The sequence below is a fragment of the Ooceraea biroi genome, chromosome 1, assembly GCF_003672135.1.
Source record: "Ooceraea biroi isolate clonal line C1 chromosome 1, Obir_v5.4, whole genome shotgun sequence".
In the NCBI taxonomy this organism is placed as follows: Eukaryota; Metazoa; Arthropoda; class Insecta; order Hymenoptera; family Formicidae; genus Ooceraea; species Ooceraea biroi.
The window spans coordinates 11,552,030-11,570,066 of NC_039506.1; the positions used below are offsets into that span (position 1 = coordinate 11,552,030).

An 18,037-nucleotide genomic window follows, 5' to 3' on the forward strand; every position below is an offset into this window, starting at 1 on the left:
TTGGCGAAAGCTGAAATAAACTTTATATATACATATATACAGGGTGTAACAAAAGTCTGGAAACGGTCGAATATTTCATAAACTATGCATTTTAGAAAGAAATGTTTCAGACAAAAGTTGTTTGGTTCGAAGAGGCACATAAGATGGTGTCATTGGTTTGACCTTGAGTGAACATGCCAAAGTCAGAAAGAGCTCAACTTTGTTTTTTTAAATTGAACATCCTATTTATTATTGCATATCCTTGTAGCTTACCTCAAGAGCTTTCCAAAACACTATATGAAAATATTTTTTCGCTCATTACTCTGTGAGTTATGAGGCTTGAAAGTTATTAGTACCGCCGGCATTAGCATTACCCAAGGTGTACCGCATGGAGGTTGCACGGTCGGATTTACACCTCGTGTGTGTGTGTGTGCATGTGTGCGTGCGTGCGTGCGTGCGTGTGTGCGTGTGCGTGTGTGTGCGTGTGTGTGTGCACGGCAGGGATCAGGACCCCGGGACTCGTCACTGCTCCGGTATTTCAAGACTCCAAACCCTCCCTGCCGTGACGTGTATTTGTTGTGCGTGCGTGCGTTTCGTTTAGTTGAGTAAGTGTTCAAATTGACCTCCGTCTGCTGCTTGACAGTGGCCTAGTCGTAGATAAAAATTATTTAAAACATTTCGTCTCATCTCTGCCGAGATAAGATCGCACACACACACACACACGCACACACGCACGCACACATGCACACACACACACACACGAGGTGTAAATCCGACCGTGCAACCTCCATGCGGTACACCTTGGGTAATGCTAATGCCGGCGGTACTAATAACTTTCAAGCCTCATAACTCACAGAGTAATGAGCGAAAAAATATTTTCATATAGTGTTTTGGAAAGCTCTTGAGGTAAGCTACAAGGATATGCAATAATAAATAGGATGTTCAATTTAAAAAAACAAAGTTGAGCTCTTTCTGACTTTGGCATGTTCACTCAAGGTCAAACCAATGACACCATCTTATGTGCCTCTTCGAACCAAACAACTTTTGTCTGAAACATTTCTTTCTAAAATGCATAGTTTATGAAATATTCGACCGTTTCCAGACTTTTGTTACACCCTGTATATATTTGACTCAATATAATTATCTTACGAATAAAATGCGGGAGGCGGTTTTGGCAGCATCTGGAAAAACAGTCGAGTATTCATTAAGGAATCGAAATAATAATTTTCAGAAGACTAAGCAGCTTAGGAATAGGAACCCCAAGGAGTGGTGGGATTCTGTGACAAGGTTGTTAAGGATCGCAAAGATAAGCTTGCCGATTTTCGACGATTGGGTAGCATGCATGATTATATTAAATTTAAGGAGGCTAGAGCTATCGCTACAAAGACTATTAATGCTAAAAAAAAAATTGTTTTTGTGATTTTATTCAATCAATTAATAAATTTGTTAATATGAAATATGTGTTGAATAAGGTACGAATTTTAAAAAATTCTTTTAAAACTATTGATTGGAAAAAGTGGCAGCATAAGGATCGTAGGCAAGAAATTTTGAAAACTATTAATGAGCTTAGTCCCCCATGGGTAGAGGACAAAAAGATCCCTATTGATTCTGAAGATGAGTATGATAATTTAAGGGTACATTTTCGGTTGTCAGGTCAAAAAAATCGATTTTTTTTTTTAAAAACATATTTTGAAAGATAGAAGTCTTAAAAATGTATCCTTAAAATATTACGTCAAAACTCGAACAATTTTGAAAGTTAGCGACCGTTATGTGACACAGACGCAAGTAGCGAGGCAGGTGGCGCGTAGGACCTTCTTTTCAAAACCATACTGGATCAGGTTAGATCGGTTTAAAAAGGTCTGTAGATGTACAGGATAGTATAATGCTATACCATCCTATCTGTATTTGTGTATATATGTGTATTTCTGTGTGTAAGAATTCAAGAGCGACCGGTGAATTCAGTTGTGTTTACTGCTCTCTTGATCTTTGCTTCGAAGGCTTTAATTTTATCCTTAAAACAATGATGACAATGGGTATCACAATTGGATCGCAAAATTATTGGCAAGCAAAATTATTTGCCGAGCATCGCAACAGCCAGCGGTTGACCACAGCTGAGAGAGCGTCCGCTCAAGCGACCAAGGAGGCTCGAATGACACAAAAAGAAAAAGAAGCGGCATTATAAGCTTTTTATGAAGAAGAGGAAGGCTTATGATATGGCCCTGGAATAGCTGATTAGCATCAAACAGTTGTAAGTATTTAAAATTTTATAGTTCACTGTACTTAAATCTTTAAACGCGTTTTTCTCGAAACAACATTTTTTCACCTGGTGACCATGATATCTTGAAAACGGATAGTCCGATTGACTTCAAATTTGCAGGGAATATAAAACACAAGTCTCTTTCTCGTCTGAACTAGGATTATTTTATTACAGCTTGTACTTTTTTTGTTATTGTAAAAAATATGGCCAATTTTTATCGAAAACTCGATATTTATTTTTCGGAACGCTATTTTTTTAACTTCTAATTTTTCTTTTCGTTTTATTCTAGTTCATATGATAGCCACATGTGTGAAGATTATATATCACTTTGATTTTTTGTTTCAGACCACCTGAAGACGAGTTAGGATGGTCGCCATCAAGAGAAAAATTTTCTGAGGCTGCTCGCGACAAATAATTTTACGAGCGCGTGTTTCAATAACTTTCTTTTAAAAAATTCATAAATGTAGTAAAATGTTCATACAACAAGCCTATATAAATGAAATATCGATTAGGTTTATAGTTTAAGAAAAAACAATTCCGGAAAAACCACCTATTTTTGAGCGCTGCAACCGCAAATGTACCCTTAACCCCTTCGGCGGCATTGATGCCATATGGCGCGAAAAATGTATGTGTCCATGTTGGCATTGACGCCATATGGCGTCCTTGTATTTTTTTCGATTGATTGGGCCGATCTTCATAAAACTTAGTACCCAAAAGCTTTTTGGGTCGCTGAATACTAATCCATAGTCAAAATTTCAAAATTCAAAATGACGGATCCAATATGGCGATCAAATAAAATCAAAATTTGTTTGGAATGTTATTAAATCTGATATCTAAGAGCTTTTGGGACTGATAATACGAATCTCAGATCACAATTCCAAAATTCAAAATGGCGGATCCAATATTATCAAAAAAGCAAAATCTATCTGAGTGTTATGAAAACTGGTATCCAAGAATTTTTTCAATCGCTGAATTTGAGGTACAAAATTGCAAAATTCAAAATGTCGAACCCAATGAAGTGGCACAAAATAAATAAAAACTTGTTTCACTGACTAAGTTTTTGGATGCATCTTTCCAAAGATAGTTTGGGTTCCCAATTCTAAGATACAAATACTTGTCAGTTTTTCAATTGTTCTTAGATAGATTTGGTGTTTTGACCACCATATTGGATCCGCCATTTTGAATTATGAAATTTTGTATCTCAAATTCGTATTCAGCGGCTCAAAAACCCTTTAGATACCAGTTTTCATAACAAATAGATAGATTTTGATTTTTGACCGCCATATTGGATCAGCCATTTTGAATTATGAAATTTTGTACCTCAAATTCATATTTCGCGAGCCAAAAAATCCCTAAATACAAGGTGTCTTTAAAATCCGATTACTGTTTTTTGGGTGCACCAGGGGCACAAACAGTGATATTCTGTTTGCCGCTGAAAGGGTTAAGTAAGGATATCGAAGAATGTGAGGTAATTCGCGCGATTAACCGGATTAGAAAAAATTCATCACCAGGGTTAGACGGTATTGAGTATATTATGGTAAAAAAGTTACCCAGGGAATATATTTCGTTGATAACTCGAATTTTCAACTCCATTTTTACAGATGCGAATTTACCTGAACCGTGGAAGAAGTATCAGGTGATATTTATAGACAAAGCGGATAAAGAACGAGTCCGATCTATTTCTTTGTCGTGTTTTGGCAAACGTTTAGAGCGTATAAGTTATTGAGAGATTGAGTTGGTGGGCAGAAAAAGAGAGAAAGATTAATATTAACCAGCGGGGTTTTCGGAAAGGCAGGTCCTGCGTTGAGAACATTACTCAATTAGTAGTCAATATTAAGTCGGCTTTTTATTCGCGTAGAAATATTTTGGCTGCTTTTTTGGATGTGAATGCGGCATATGATAACGTGCAATACTCGGCTTTAATTCAAGGTTTAAAAAATGACAAGTGTCCGGTTGGGTTGTTAAAGTTTATTAATAGTTGGATGTATGGTAGATCGGTTAAGTTTATCATCGGCGAAGATGAATTTATTTTTCGTAGTGTGCATAAGGGTTTGCCACAAGGTGCGGTTTTGAGTCCGCTCTTGTACGCTTTATACACGAATAAGATCATGGCAGATTGCCACCTTCCGTGCATGACGTGCAATTTGCTGATGATGTTGGTATTTACTATAGTGACCCTGATAAAGTACGTAGAAGGAAGTTTATAGAAGAAGCTTTGGTTCGAATTAATGAACAGCTTTGTAAGTTAGGTTTGGCGCTGCAGCCTCAGAAAACGACAATAGTAGAATTTAATATAGATGGTATTGTTGATAACAGGGTGAAAATAAAATGTGTTGATAAAGTAATAGGGATAAGTAAGGAAGTAAAATTTTTGGGAGTATGGTTGGATAGTAAATTGAGCTTTACTAAACAATCTCAGCTAGTATATTAAAGACAAAGTTATTAAAGCAAACTCTATGTTGAGATATGTTAATAAAGTTACCCGTGGAATGGAAGTAAATACTTCATTGCTTTTGTATAAAAGTCTGGTCCGTTTAATTATAGATTATAGCTCTTTTATATATGTTTCTAATGTATACGATGCTAATTGTTTGAAAGTAGAACGGGCACAAATGGATGGGTTTAAGATCTGCTTTGGGTTTCCGGATTAGTACTCCTACTAATGTTATAGTTGCAGAAGCGAAAGTAATGACTATTCGGGATAGAGCTATATTGCTAGCACGGAATTTTATAAGTAAAATAATTGCTGCGGGAGATGATTCTTTAAAACAGGATATAAGTAACTTTACCTCGCTTGAAGAAAGGAATAGGCTCAATTGCCCATGGAGAAAGAGCTCTATAATTGCAGAGTCTTGGAGAAAGTGTGCTAGATTACGGGAAAGACTTTATTGTTCTCAGGGTTATGAAGTCTTTCATACACAATATTGGTGGTTAACTAGGCAAATTACTGTTGATTTTGATATTGGAAAAGAATTTAATGTTCAGCGACATGAAAAAATAAATGCGGATAGTTTTTTAAGATCGTTTTTCGAAAAGTTCGCGCTAGAACAGGATACTTATATTATTTACATGGATGGTTCTAAAATTACAGAGAATATTGCAACAGGTAGTGCATTTTACATAAGTAATGAGGAAATGGGATATTATATGAGTTTAAATAGATCTACATCTATTTTTACAGCGGAAGCATGTGCCATAGCTAAAGCTCTGATGTTCGTTCAAAACCAGCAATTATTTTCGAGTATATTAATTTTAACTGATTCGCAAAGTGTTTTGCAAGCATTGGATAATAATCAGATTACGGTTTATATGAATCCATATGTGTTGGAAATTAGAAGATTGTGTATTTTGAATTGTCGGAGCGACTACAAATAGATAACAAGAAAATTGTTCTCGGCTGGGTACCTGCACACAAGGGAATATATGGCAATGAAGTTGCCGATAGTTTAGCTAAAGAGGCGACGATGGAGGCGGAAAGCCAAGAGTTGAAGGTCCCTTTTAGGGATTTGAGGAGCGACTTTAAAGAAGAGTTATTTAAGTGCATTATCCAAGAAGTTAAAGCTCAGGAAACATTTAAAGGACGGTTTTATTTTGACAACTTTTTCCGAGAAGATGAGTATAAGCCCTGGTTCTATGGAATGAATGAGCGTCGTCGATTTATTGTGACACTTAATCGATTGAGATCCAATCACAGTATAAGGATATACAGTAGGGACAAGCACCCGTTTTCGAGTCAGCCGCGCAGATTTGCTTGCGCATCCCAAGCGGCCATGTTCTTGGGCGGCTTCCAATCCCGTTCAAAGTAAAGAACGCACATTATCTCCGTAACTGTGATCACATATAGATAGAGAAACATAACCAAACATAAAAATTCGCATATTGTATTGTATTGTTTGTTTTGTGCTTTTGTTTAAAACAATGTCTAAGAGAATACATCGAGTGTGTGCGGTGCAAAATTGTTTTCACAATGATTCACAGTGATAATATATCATTTTTTCGCTTTCCAAAAGAGAAAGAAAGGTATGCATTACTTATGTATTTATAAAATATGTAATTTTTTTTAAGAAAACACATTAAAAATATTTGCTGATAGCGGTGGTTTCTAATATTATTGATACGCTACTTGCCGCCCGAAGACATGGCGGATCGGCTGAAAAAGATCAAAGGTGCCGACGCTCTTTGTCCCTACTGTATATCATTATACCACAGTGTAACTACATACAGTAGCGACAGTAGCTGTCGGTTCCTTTGATGTAGCCGTATTCGGTCACGTGATGATCAACCATGTTGAAGGCTGTGCGAGCGCTTAATTTGAACGATATTAAGAAACGCAGTAGTGTCTCGCGCGAAGGAATTTTTATGTTTAAATCAGATAAAGTAGAATAATGCAGGTTTATTGTTTGTTTTAATATCAGCATATTTCAGGAATGTGAATAAAATTATAAAACAATATTTATAACATGATGGTAGAAAGAACAGTTTATTGATAGTATAGGATGGCATGACATTGAAATAAATAAACATTATTATTTCATTTCAATAAATTGGAACCATTATTATTTCATTAGTATTATCTGAAATAATGATGACTTATGTTATAACATATAAATAACTTACATATTTTATCCGGAGTCATATTACGAATTGATTTTTGCATTGTGTAGCAATAGTCATAACTGTGTTTTTGTTGATGAAACACATCTTTGGAAATATCAAGAAGTGCTATCCTAAAATAATATTAAATAAATTATTACTAATTAATAAGAATTGCAATTAATAACCAGTGGTGGAACCAGTGGTGCATGTTATTTTCACCTTGGAGTAATTAAGTGTAGGCTGTGGTGTTAGGAGTTAATACCAGTTAAACCCAACAAACAAGCAAATGAATTAACAGAAATTAAAGTTAATTAAATTAAAGTTATGAATTAACAGAAAGTAAAGTGAAAAAATGTAAGTATGAGTGGCATTACACGGCAACGTTAATCGGGTTTAATAACATCCGTAGTTATAAGGTTGGCCAATCACAGTCATTCCATTCTTCAGGAGAATAGTTGTAATTGGACAGTTTTAGAACTACGGATGTTATTAAACCCGATTAACGTTGCCGTGTAAACTTGGTCTATGATAGGCATCATAGGTTGTTAGAGATAGGTTGTTAGAGCTTGCAATAATAAGAAAAATAGGATAAATAAGATATATATATATATATATTTATATAACAGAACATATACATGTAATATAGAGAACATAACAAAAACAGAACATTTATAATAAAAATAATAAATTGCAAGAGCAAATATATGAAATAAATAGTAAGACATATTTAATTGTGGTTTAAAATTATCATTTTTTTGTGACCTGCTTGCGATTTAAATGTTCTGTTTATAAATTTCAAAGTATAAAATAACCTGACTCTACAATATAATTTAATTAAATACTGTAATGGAAATTGTGAACAAGGATGACTAAATTCAATATTACTGCAAATAGATATTAACTTATGAATAATATTTTGTTGTACCATTAACTCTTTAATATTGTTAAAGAAACAATATTCTAACTGTTTTATATATGCAAGAAATTCGTCGTTTGGCATAAATAAACTACCATAGAGATTTTCTTCAGTAGAGTTATATGCTCGAAGAAAACAATAAATTGATGTACTGTCTAAATCAATATATTATTTTGCATACGTTAAGCAAACATCACAAGAATGTTTATCAATACATTTACGCATAAGATAACCACAAATAAATCGAAAGGTATTTTGTTCTGTCACATCCATGGTACGATAATCATGAGTATCTAGTAAGATTGAATTTTGTTCCTGTATTTCGTGTTGGATAACAGGATTTTTTTCTGTATAGTTTTTCAATGCAGTTAATATGTCATCATAGTCCTCGGCACAATTTCCCTTTGCAGCATTACAATAGTTCATTGCAAAAACCTTCCTAAATGTAAAATAAAATTGTATTGGCGTTGGGTTGTGCGCGTTACCATTTAAAGACCTTATTCTTCCTAATAAATTTTCTATTGGATCTTGATTAAATCTCCGCATAAGTACAAATTTAATATCTGAAGCGTTTTCTTTCAAATAAGACCATAAATGAAACAAACTGTTAATATTGTGAATCCACTTGTCAAAAGCTTTTACTTTACTAGTAATATCTTTATTTGCTTTATTATATATTTTTATATTAGATAAATACGTTTTTACTGATAAAAAAAAAGCTTCTTGAGATTTTGAACAGGTAAAAGCTCTTTTATGTTGTTTTTTACTATTTACACTGGATGAATTAAACATATCAAACACATTGTCCATAATTTCAATAAATTCACTTGTAGCAAGTGCATCGGTTGGTAAAAGATCTAGCGTTACAAGTGTTTTTAAAGCTGAAGCCACAGATGCACTTAAAACTTGTACGGCATACCGAACTTTCATGCGTTCAAAATTAGTAGGTCGCATATGTGAATCAGTGAGTTTTGGTGCCAATCGATTTTCTTTTTTACTGTTTATTGCATACAGTTGTTCTATGTGAGTCCAAGATATTTGTTTGCCATTTGCAATTATTACGTTATTTAAAAAATTATTTCTACAAGCTTTTTGTAGATGTGGAGGATCAAAAAAATAAGCAATGTGTTTATTGTTAATAATAAAATATGGAGACTCAGTAACCTTTAACAGCTTTGCTGTTTGTATGAAGTTACTACCCATATCTGTAATTAGCGCAACTACTTTCAATCCAATTCCTTGCAACTTACTAATTGCCTCAGTGATTATAAGTTTAAGTTGATCAGCTGGAAATGTAGAGTGTAGGAAATAATAGCCTAAAGGTTGCTTCCATGATCTACACATACCTCTAATCATTAATACAGCAACATTGCATGAAGGAGAGAAAGACTTGCCATTTCCGACATCTTCAAATCCTATTACTTCATCTCTACTGATATTGTAAAATAAACTTGCTTTCAATGATGCTTCATCAATGCATAAAATGCAATATGTGTCGGAGGAAATTACAAATGTGCTTATTTTCTTCCGTAACGCATCAAATAGAAAGTCATGCAGGCCCGGTACAATTTAAAAATTACTTATCATGCGTTGTAAGGTTCGTTTCGTTGGTAAGTAAAATGTTTCGCTCAATAAATCATAGCATTTAGCATTGCAAAAGTATATGTTCAAACAGAATTCTTTATACTCTGCGGTATATTTTCTATCTTTTTTCGATTGCTGATGTAGAAGAGCTTGATTTTTAACAAATTTTGCAACAGATGGTGGCAGAAAGTGATCTGTTAAATTAAAGTAATGTTCAATGGAAGAGTCCTCCATCTCAACCTTATTCTTGTTTATTTCTTTTTTCTGCAATCTGTAAATTTTCCTTTGCAGCATTACAATTCTTCTCTTTAATAATTGTTTCCGAGGTGAATTTCTTGATAGAGTTAAATCTGTTTGTGTTTCCTGACTCTCTGCAATCATTGTTAATTTTGCATTTGTAAATAAATATAACATTGTATGCAAGTTCATAATCATACTTTCTATTTAATACAATTTACCTCTTTCGTTTTGTATTTCTGTATTTGCAACATAACTTGAAGTGCTAGCTTCTAAATAATCCAGCAAGGGAATGTCTGAACCTTTCAAAAACACATTAAAACAAACGTAAAATTACTTTTTATACCATAAATGATAACGATTGGAATAAATATAGGTAAGAAAGGGGTGCGTGCGTGCGTGCGTGCGCGCGCGCGTGTGTGTGTGTGTGTGTGTGAAGCGGAGGGAAGAGAGAAAGGATGTAAAGAGAAAATATCATACAATAACAATGATACTAGTTGTTCCGAATTACAATTATTGAATCTTAATTTAATCCGTCGTTATTCGATATCTTCAGACAGTTCTCGAGCTCGCTTGTTTTCATGTAAGAACGCGACAAATAAGTTATTTTCGCGAACTCGATCGACTCGAAACAATGGAGCTAGCCGATCCGCTGGCTGTCCGCGACATTGACTCGAGTTTTTAGACACGTATAGATCAAGAGCCTAACGTCCGAAGCCTTGTTGTCACCGTGTTAGTCGAATTATCTGAGGGATTCAAAGGAAAGCGAGGTCTCGGGAACGATATTAGAGCTTTGTCAGCACTCGCGTAAAGATCGATCTGCTTTTGAATCACCTCACGAATCGAACCAATTCCAGTGTCGGCCAACTCTCAACTCGCTTCGCCGTTGAGCCGCTCTCTCATTTCGACGTCCGACGCGTCTGAGAGCTCGTCAGGCGCGCGTCATCGATTCGCCGCTGCATAACATTTCTATTCTGTGTCTTTGACGAACTGCCACCTCGTGTGTCGGTGCACGCGTGAAAGCACGCCCGAAACCGACGCGATCAAGATATCCGCCGCGTCGCCGATCCGGCGCTGCAAATGTGGAAGATCTCCGATCTGCGCCTAGTTTGAACTTACGACCTGACTGACATGGTGCACGAATTGCAGTGATAATAAACTGACCGTTGAGTACACAAGAGTTCTCTCTCAACCTGCAACTACCTCTTCCTCCATCCGCTTGGAATCATCAGGGCTCCGAGAGCACAGTCTCGCGCTCAACGCTGGGCGGTTCCGGTATCACGAAACACTAGTAACGCTTTATTCAATAACTTGCCTACTTCTAATGGTTCTTGATAATTTGATTGAGGTATTGCATTGCTTGAAGTAGCTTCCTGTTTTTGTATATTATGCTCTCTTACAGGAACAGCATTTGATTGAAGCCGGTTTCGTAGATCATTCAAGAACATTTCTTGTGAAAAATGCAAAGCACAGCACGATAGTTTTTATATAGTTGCTCAGATGTTTTGTTTATTAAATCCTGACGTCCACAAGCTTCTACCCAAAGCTTACTTCTAAAACGTTTTTTATTCATACTTATTCATATAATTAAAGAAGTGCAGAATTTCATATATCTCATGCTAAGAATATAATGAAGAACATAATGAAGAATATAATGAAGAACCACAATAATTACAACTAATTATTTAAAAGCTCTTAAGATCTCTAAATATTATTATGTATATATTTTGTGATTCATCCCAAGTAGCAAGGTGACGTCAAATGACGTTATTAAGACGTTATTAGACGTCATTAAGACGTCACCTTGTTATCTGGGATGATTTGTAGCGTAACCTTAACGTACCTTTCATTCTTTGGAAATCGGAAAAAGCTTATAAGTTTTGTTTCTCTGCTACTATTTTTGCATGAAGCAAACGCACAAGAATTGCCACCCCTTGCACTCATGTTGTCAATGTAATATCAATAATGTATGAACGCATGTATGACAGTCCGCCATATTATTAGCTGTGCAGCCAACGCATGCGCAGAAGGAAATCAATTCGCCGATTTGCTAGCACTGTCGCTACTGTATATACTTATACTGTGATTATTCTGTGATCCTTTGACTATATAACCATGGACTGCCAGTTACTCCGACTTTTCCTATGCTTCCGTGTAATCAACATCACGCGCGCCACCATAGGTTAAATGGCAAAAAATCGAAACTCAAAATCAGATTGCAATGGTAAAACAGGAAAGAAGACAAAGATAGAATGAAAGAATAATAATAGAATATGCCGAATTCAAAATGCCGATGACGATGATGAAATTTCGATCTGATCCGCTATTTCACTCGATTAATCCTTGCATTGCGGATGGATACGTTAATCCTCTCTCGTATGAATTATTTCAGCGCGACCAAAATTTGTAGATGAGAGGTGGTACATAGATTGCATCCACACATTTCTATCCAGATATGTGATATCTCTCGTATAATCCTCGCACAAAAGATACGTGATATATCTCTCGTATAATGCTAATAACAACTTTATTTTCTAATTCAATAACGCGAGCAGAAATTGCGAATAGAGTAAATCCGAACACAGTTAATTAAATTACTATTTTCTTCTGTTTATCTTCAAATCTTCAAATGCATCTATATAATTTTAAGTTCTTATGTAAACGTTCTTTATGTACGTTATTAAGGATTCTATAATTTATTGTGCCAGTTTGGAGGAAAACTCTCGCGTCTCAAATTTATTTTATGTTGTAGCTTGCACCCTTGTATACAATAATAGACAAACATTTTAATGTTTGTCTTGCGTATTTTAACGTTTACGCGTATATATTATACTAGCACATTAACCTACGAACGTAGATTTCCTACTGCATGTCTGCATGTGAACTGATGTGAATTCACAATTTGTTATTGAGGTACCAGAATTTGCCACTTAACCTATGGCGGCGCTCGTGATGTTGATTACAGCATAAAAAGGCCAACTAGCAGTCCATGGTTATATGTCAAAGCAGAGAGAAGCCTGAGAGCGGTCACGCTCGCGTTTTAACTGTAACGCCTCAAACGTGGACATATGCATTCCACTTGACGCTCCCAACGCTCGCGGCGTCATTCTATCTTTATTCAATATTCAGTGAGCAATAAAGACAGAATCACTTCAATCACTTCAATGTCCACGTTTGAGACGTTAGGGTGAATTCACACCTTGGCAGAATAGCAGAAAACAGAAAAGCAGAAGCCAATCAGAACTCGCGCTGGTAGTCGACAGTACATTCTGCTTTCTGCTTCTATCTTTCCGCAAAAGTTCGGGAACTGAAGAGATCCTAAAAACAGATAATTATCATTTTTCGAAGTATCATTACTGTAAAAGAAATTGGTATGTGAAAAAAACATAAATATAACTTTCTTATTATATATATACAGGGTGTCCGATAAGTAACTTCTATCCCGAAAGAGGGTGGTAGATTGGGTCCAACTGAAAAGAAAAGTCGTATGTCATTTTCTAAAATTCACAATAATAAATAGTTATCAATGCAAGCTTGGAGTCTCTCCACCAAATTATCTCGCACTCTACGGAGCACAGCTCGATTTCGTGCTAAAGTAGCAACCGCCTCTTCAATGCGATCTCGTAAATCCTGAGCTGTCCTTAAAGCCCTGCTTGACCCATAAACAATGGCTTTCAGAGCTCCCCAGAAATAAAAGTCCAGAGGGTTCAGGTCAGGTGAACGGGCGGGCCATAAGTGTGGCGCAGAATTACGACTGATCCATCGAGTTCCAAAAACTCGTTGTAAAAAAGCGCGGACTTGCCTGCCGAAATGTGGTGGAGCACCGTCATGCATAAAAAAATTCGATTACGGGCATTCCTCGGAACCATACGTCGCAGTCGATTCAGGAGAGTATGACGTAGAAACCGCAAATACTCAACGCTTGACAATCGGTTTGAGAGAAACACAGGAGCAATATAATCATTCCCGAGTATCCCTGCCCAAACATTGACTGAAAAACGGCCCTGCTGAACTCTTTGGACCATTGCGTGTGGATTGCGTCTGCGCCAGATACGAACATTTTGCCGGTTCAAAATGGAAGTGCTGGAAAAACTGGATTCATCAGTGAACACTATATTTTTCAGAAAGTGCCGATATCTTCGGATCTTGCGAAGCATCCACCGACAAAAACGAAGAGGAGCTATGCGATCACCAGGTCGTAACTCATGCACTACCTGCACTTTGTAGGGTCGTAGGCCTTCCTCACGGAGAATGCGCAAGACTGTTTTATGATCAACCTCTACTCGCGCGCCTATGCGTCGTGATCCCATGACAGGATAAGTTCGAGCTAAAGCAATCACACGTTCCTCAATTCTCCAAGACACACGAGGACGACCTGTCCTACGGTGGCCAGCACCTGCAAAATTCATTTGCTCCTGATCATGTAATCGTTCATCGAGTCGTTGAAATTCTCGACGATCAGGCACGGACCCTGGACGTAATGGTCTGCCATTAGCTTGGCGTCGCAACCAACTAGCATAAAGAGCTCGTGCTCGTGTGTAATTACCATGAGCACGATCAATTGCTTGAAGCATTAGACGTTGGTCACGCCCATCCCGAAGCGCCCGATCACGACCACCACGGCTACCACGTCGAGGCATGCTACAGCAACGTTATTCTTAGAAAAAATTTGGTAAAAAATTAAAACAATTTTTTTTAATTTTACACTGAAAATTGATTCAAGATCAGCGGCGGTCTTCTAATAATCACGAAAAAGGTCTGGATATGGATGGAAAACTTCTTAAGCACAAGTAACGGAATGTCTTATGGAGCGATATATTATTCCTCTCCGAGGCAAATGACCGTTGCTTTAAAGAACCAACAGCCGTTGAAATGTTACTGGGTACCAAGATACCCCGAAGGGAACAAAAATCTACCACGCCCACTTCGTTGTTCCTGGGTAGCGTTAAGAGTAGATTAAGCAGATTTTACATTCATCACAATTAATTTTACGAAATTTTTTGGCTTCTAAAAACTTCAAACGAAGATTTCTCTATGAAATATTGATTTCCGGCATATGGTCCCTTTGAGACTTTTGTTCAGCTTGACGAGTAGAATCGACTAAGCCAATAAAAAATTTGACATTGAAAATGACCTTGAAAGTTAATTTTGCGGCACCAGGTTTATGATGCAATGTTGGCTATCTCGACGAGTAGAATCGACTGGCGAAAGCTTGACCAATAATTTTTCCCCACCCTGTACATATAACAAATACAATAAACATGTATGAATAAAACTTATGAATAATGTGCACTAGCACTTTATTAGTGGTCAACTAATCAATTTAGACTATTTAAATAGACTAAAAGACTAATAATAATAAAGTATGATGTTTGAAAATTTTCATTTAGATTTTATTATGTTATCAGACAAGCTATGAAAGCTATCACAGAAAGTTTGTTCACCTTGTGTTCACACACAATGTGTGACTATTAAAATGATTATTATTATAATTTTATATAGGCCAGATACCAGTCGAAGAATTAAAAAGACGCTGGAAAATTCAATGTGATCGATATATGAGGATTCGAAGTGATATGAAAAAAAAACCACGCAGTGGATCATCTGCGGCAACCAAAAAACATCCAAACTATAAATATTATAAATTAATGTCATTTTTAGATGATAGTATGGAACAGCAAAAGTAAGTTATATTTTGATTAACATTAGAATTGATGTTAAAAAATTGATGTTAAATGAGAAACTAATTCCTATTTTATAATTTATTTTAGGCATGTATCGAATATATGTTTTAATATAAAATCACAGCCGCTTACTTCATCATCAAATTATAATACTTCACAAATAAAAACTTCTCACGTTGACAATCTGCTTCCGTCATGTACTACTCAGGTTCAATCTCCGCTTACATCACCTACAGCTGATTTTTCATCATCCGAAACGATTTCTCAGTCTTCATCATCTTCCTCATTGACAAGTTCCGCAAGTCATAATTTTACCAAATCATCAAGTACAGGCTTTAAAAATCCAAATTTTTTAATCTTTTAAATTAATATTAATGATAATAATTTGTAATTATATGTTGTTTTTTCTATTTTAGAACACGTCCGACGATTTTCCACCATCGAAGATGAATTATTACGTGGACTTGCAATATTAAAAGAACCAACACCACCTGCAGCAACAGACTCGATAGATCTATTTTGTCGCAGCATTGCAGATACTTTACGGAAGCTAGATCTGAAAAGCAGATTATCAGCTGAAATGGAAATAATACAGTTACTCCATGATAAGTTTTAAAAGATTCAAAAATATATTGTTTTTATTATAATAATATTAAGAAATATATAGCAATATTATTAATAATATTAAAAAAATAATTTTTAGTTTTCGTTATGTGATTAAAGAATTTATTATGTGTTTAGTTTATAACTATAACAAATGTACTTAATTGTTGAATATTACATTTTATTTTATTTTATTAGTTTAATAGACGAAAAATATGTTCCTTTTTTTAAGATTATAATATTTATTTTAGAACGTTTAGTACAGATAAAAATGTTATACAAAATACTCTTATTCTTTTACATTCAGTTTTGCACATGGATACATACATTATCTACATACATAAGTTTATTAATAAAACAATGTTTTCTTAACATGTACATGTTTTTTTAAATAAAGTCATGTTTATGTTACATGTTATTATTCTGAACAGCTTCGTATTGCCAAAATACCGCTTCTTCATTCATGAAATAATTAACAAATTTATTTCTTATTGTTACAGCATTACGTTGTTCATTTACATCGATGTTAGGCAATATTTCTCACAGCTCCATGTTCATTGTATTCCATTCTATCAAACATATATCGTCGTTCATTCACGGGTCTCCTTAACTCATTCTTTATTAAAAAATTATGAAGACAAATCGATGCCTTAATAATATTATCGACAGTCTTCAAAGATGCTATAATTGGTTTACGGAATATTCGCCATCGAGATGCTAAAATACCAAATGCGCTTTCAATTATATGCCGTGCTTGACTTAATCGATAATTAAAGATTCTTCTTTCATAAGTCAGAGATTTGCGAGAAAATGGCCGCATCATGTATGTTTTTAATGCGAACGCTTCATCTCCCACCAAAACAAATGGTAAAATACAATTCTCTGAAATATTTTCAGGAGGAGGCACATTTAATAGATTATTTTCAAAAGCAATGCCAATGTCACTTCTTTGAAATATTCCTTCATCGCTCTGGCGCCCTTCTGCTCCAATATCGACAAGAGTAAAAGAGTAATTTGCATCACAGATAGCCAACAATACTATACTATGACTTGCTTGATAATTATAAAATGTAGAACCAGAATGAGCAGGTGCCTAAAATATTATATTTATTTAATTAGCGATAATAAATATTTATTTATATGAGTGACCAACAAATATAAAAACATATTTATTTACCTGAATAACAATATGTTTCCCGTCTATCGCTCCAATACAATTAACAAAATTCCACATATTGTTAAATTTGTTAGCTATTCTCTTCCAGTCATTTTCTCTTGGTTGTTTAAGGACAATTGGTTGTAAAATATTCCAAATTGCTGTAGTAGTCTCTAATATTATATTCGATACTGTACTTTAGCCTATTCGAAACTAATAACTAAGTGATACCATGCTATCCCCACGTGCAAGATAGCTGCAAATAGCAATTTATTAAATATTATAAGTAATATATAGGTTAATAAATAATTAATATATCTTTAATAAGTTTTCTTACCGTAATGTCACAGCAAGTCTTGTTATTGCTGGTATAGGTGTACGAAGTATAGTTTCTTGCTTCGTTATATATGGTCCAATGAGACCAAGTAAACAGTCAAATTGTTCTGGTGTCATTCGGAAATAGTTCACAAATTTAGTAGGTTGCGTCAAACGCATTTCTTTAATAAGTCTTTGTGCACCAACTTCGTCTCTTTGTTTTTCATTGAATATACTTCGTACCCAAACAGTACGTCTTTTTAATATTCTTCGACGTTTCAATAATAAATAGGCATATAATGTGAAGAAAAACCTACGATATTTATTATTATGATATTCTTCCATTGTTTTAATATATTTCCAGACACTTAAATTTTAATATGTAATTATTCTTAACATTAAAAATAAAATTCACGGAACTCAGGTTACAGGAAACAGGTTATAGTCACGTTATAGGAAAGATCAATGTGAATAAACAGAATAACAGAAAAGCAGAAAGCAGAAACTGTCGACTACCAGCGCGAGTTCTGATTGGCTTCTGCTTTTCTGCTTTCTGTTATTCTGCCAAGGTGTGAATCCGCCCTAAACAGTTAAAACGCGAGCGTGACCGCTCTCAGGCTTCTCTCTGGTCAAAGCTGTGATCCAATCACTATAACCTCAACCATTCTTTGGCAAGAAAGAATATAGTGGCATCCGCCAGATGTAGTTGC

At 35.3% G+C, this 18,037-nt stretch overlaps 3 protein-coding genes across 6 annotated transcripts; 1 reads left to right on the plus strand and 2 right to left on the minus strand.

Moving 5' to 3' along the window:
- Positions 1 to 8,738: 8,738 nt before the first annotated feature.
- Positions 8,739 to 11,513, minus strand: LOC105275124 (52 kDa repressor of the inhibitor of the protein kinase). Its single transcript, XM_026972859.1, is given in 5 exon segments — positions 8,739 to 9,703; positions 9,791 to 9,871; positions 10,885 to 11,043; positions 11,046 to 11,122; positions 11,413 to 11,513. Coding segments are annotated over 5 exon segments (804 nt in total). The 3' UTR covers positions 8,739 to 9,317.
- LOC113561446 lies at positions 9,609 to 16,267 on the plus strand. 4 transcript variants are annotated; one of them, XM_026974220.1, is made up of 4 exons: positions 9,609 to 10,860; positions 15,072 to 15,252; positions 15,341 to 15,579; positions 15,670 to 16,267. In XM_026974220.1, exons 2-4 carry the CDS (start codon positions 15,128 to 15,130, stop codon positions 15,867 to 15,869), a joined length of 564 nt encoding a protein of 187 aa, XP_026830021.1. In that variant the 5' UTR covers positions 9,609 to 10,860; positions 15,072 to 15,127; the 3' UTR covers positions 15,870 to 16,267. The 4 variants fall into 4 exon arrangements, with proteins under 4 accessions (XP_026830021.1, XP_026830018.1, XP_026830015.1 ...); XM_026974217.1 differs by lacking the exon at positions 9,609 to 10,860 and adding an exon at positions 13,863 to 14,241; XM_026974214.1 differs by lacking the exon at positions 9,609 to 10,860 and adding an exon at positions 14,299 to 14,508 and having other exon boundaries at positions 15,341 to 15,546.
- On the minus strand, positions 16,087 to 17,815 carry LOC113563090 (putative nuclease HARBI1). The gene is given in 3 exon segments (XM_026974199.1): positions 16,087 to 16,949; positions 17,034 to 17,268; positions 17,350 to 17,815. Coding segments are annotated over 3 exon segments (1,125 nt in total). The 5' UTR covers positions 17,673 to 17,815; the 3' UTR covers positions 16,087 to 16,382.
- Between the last annotated feature and the right edge of the window lie 222 nt (positions 17,816 to 18,037).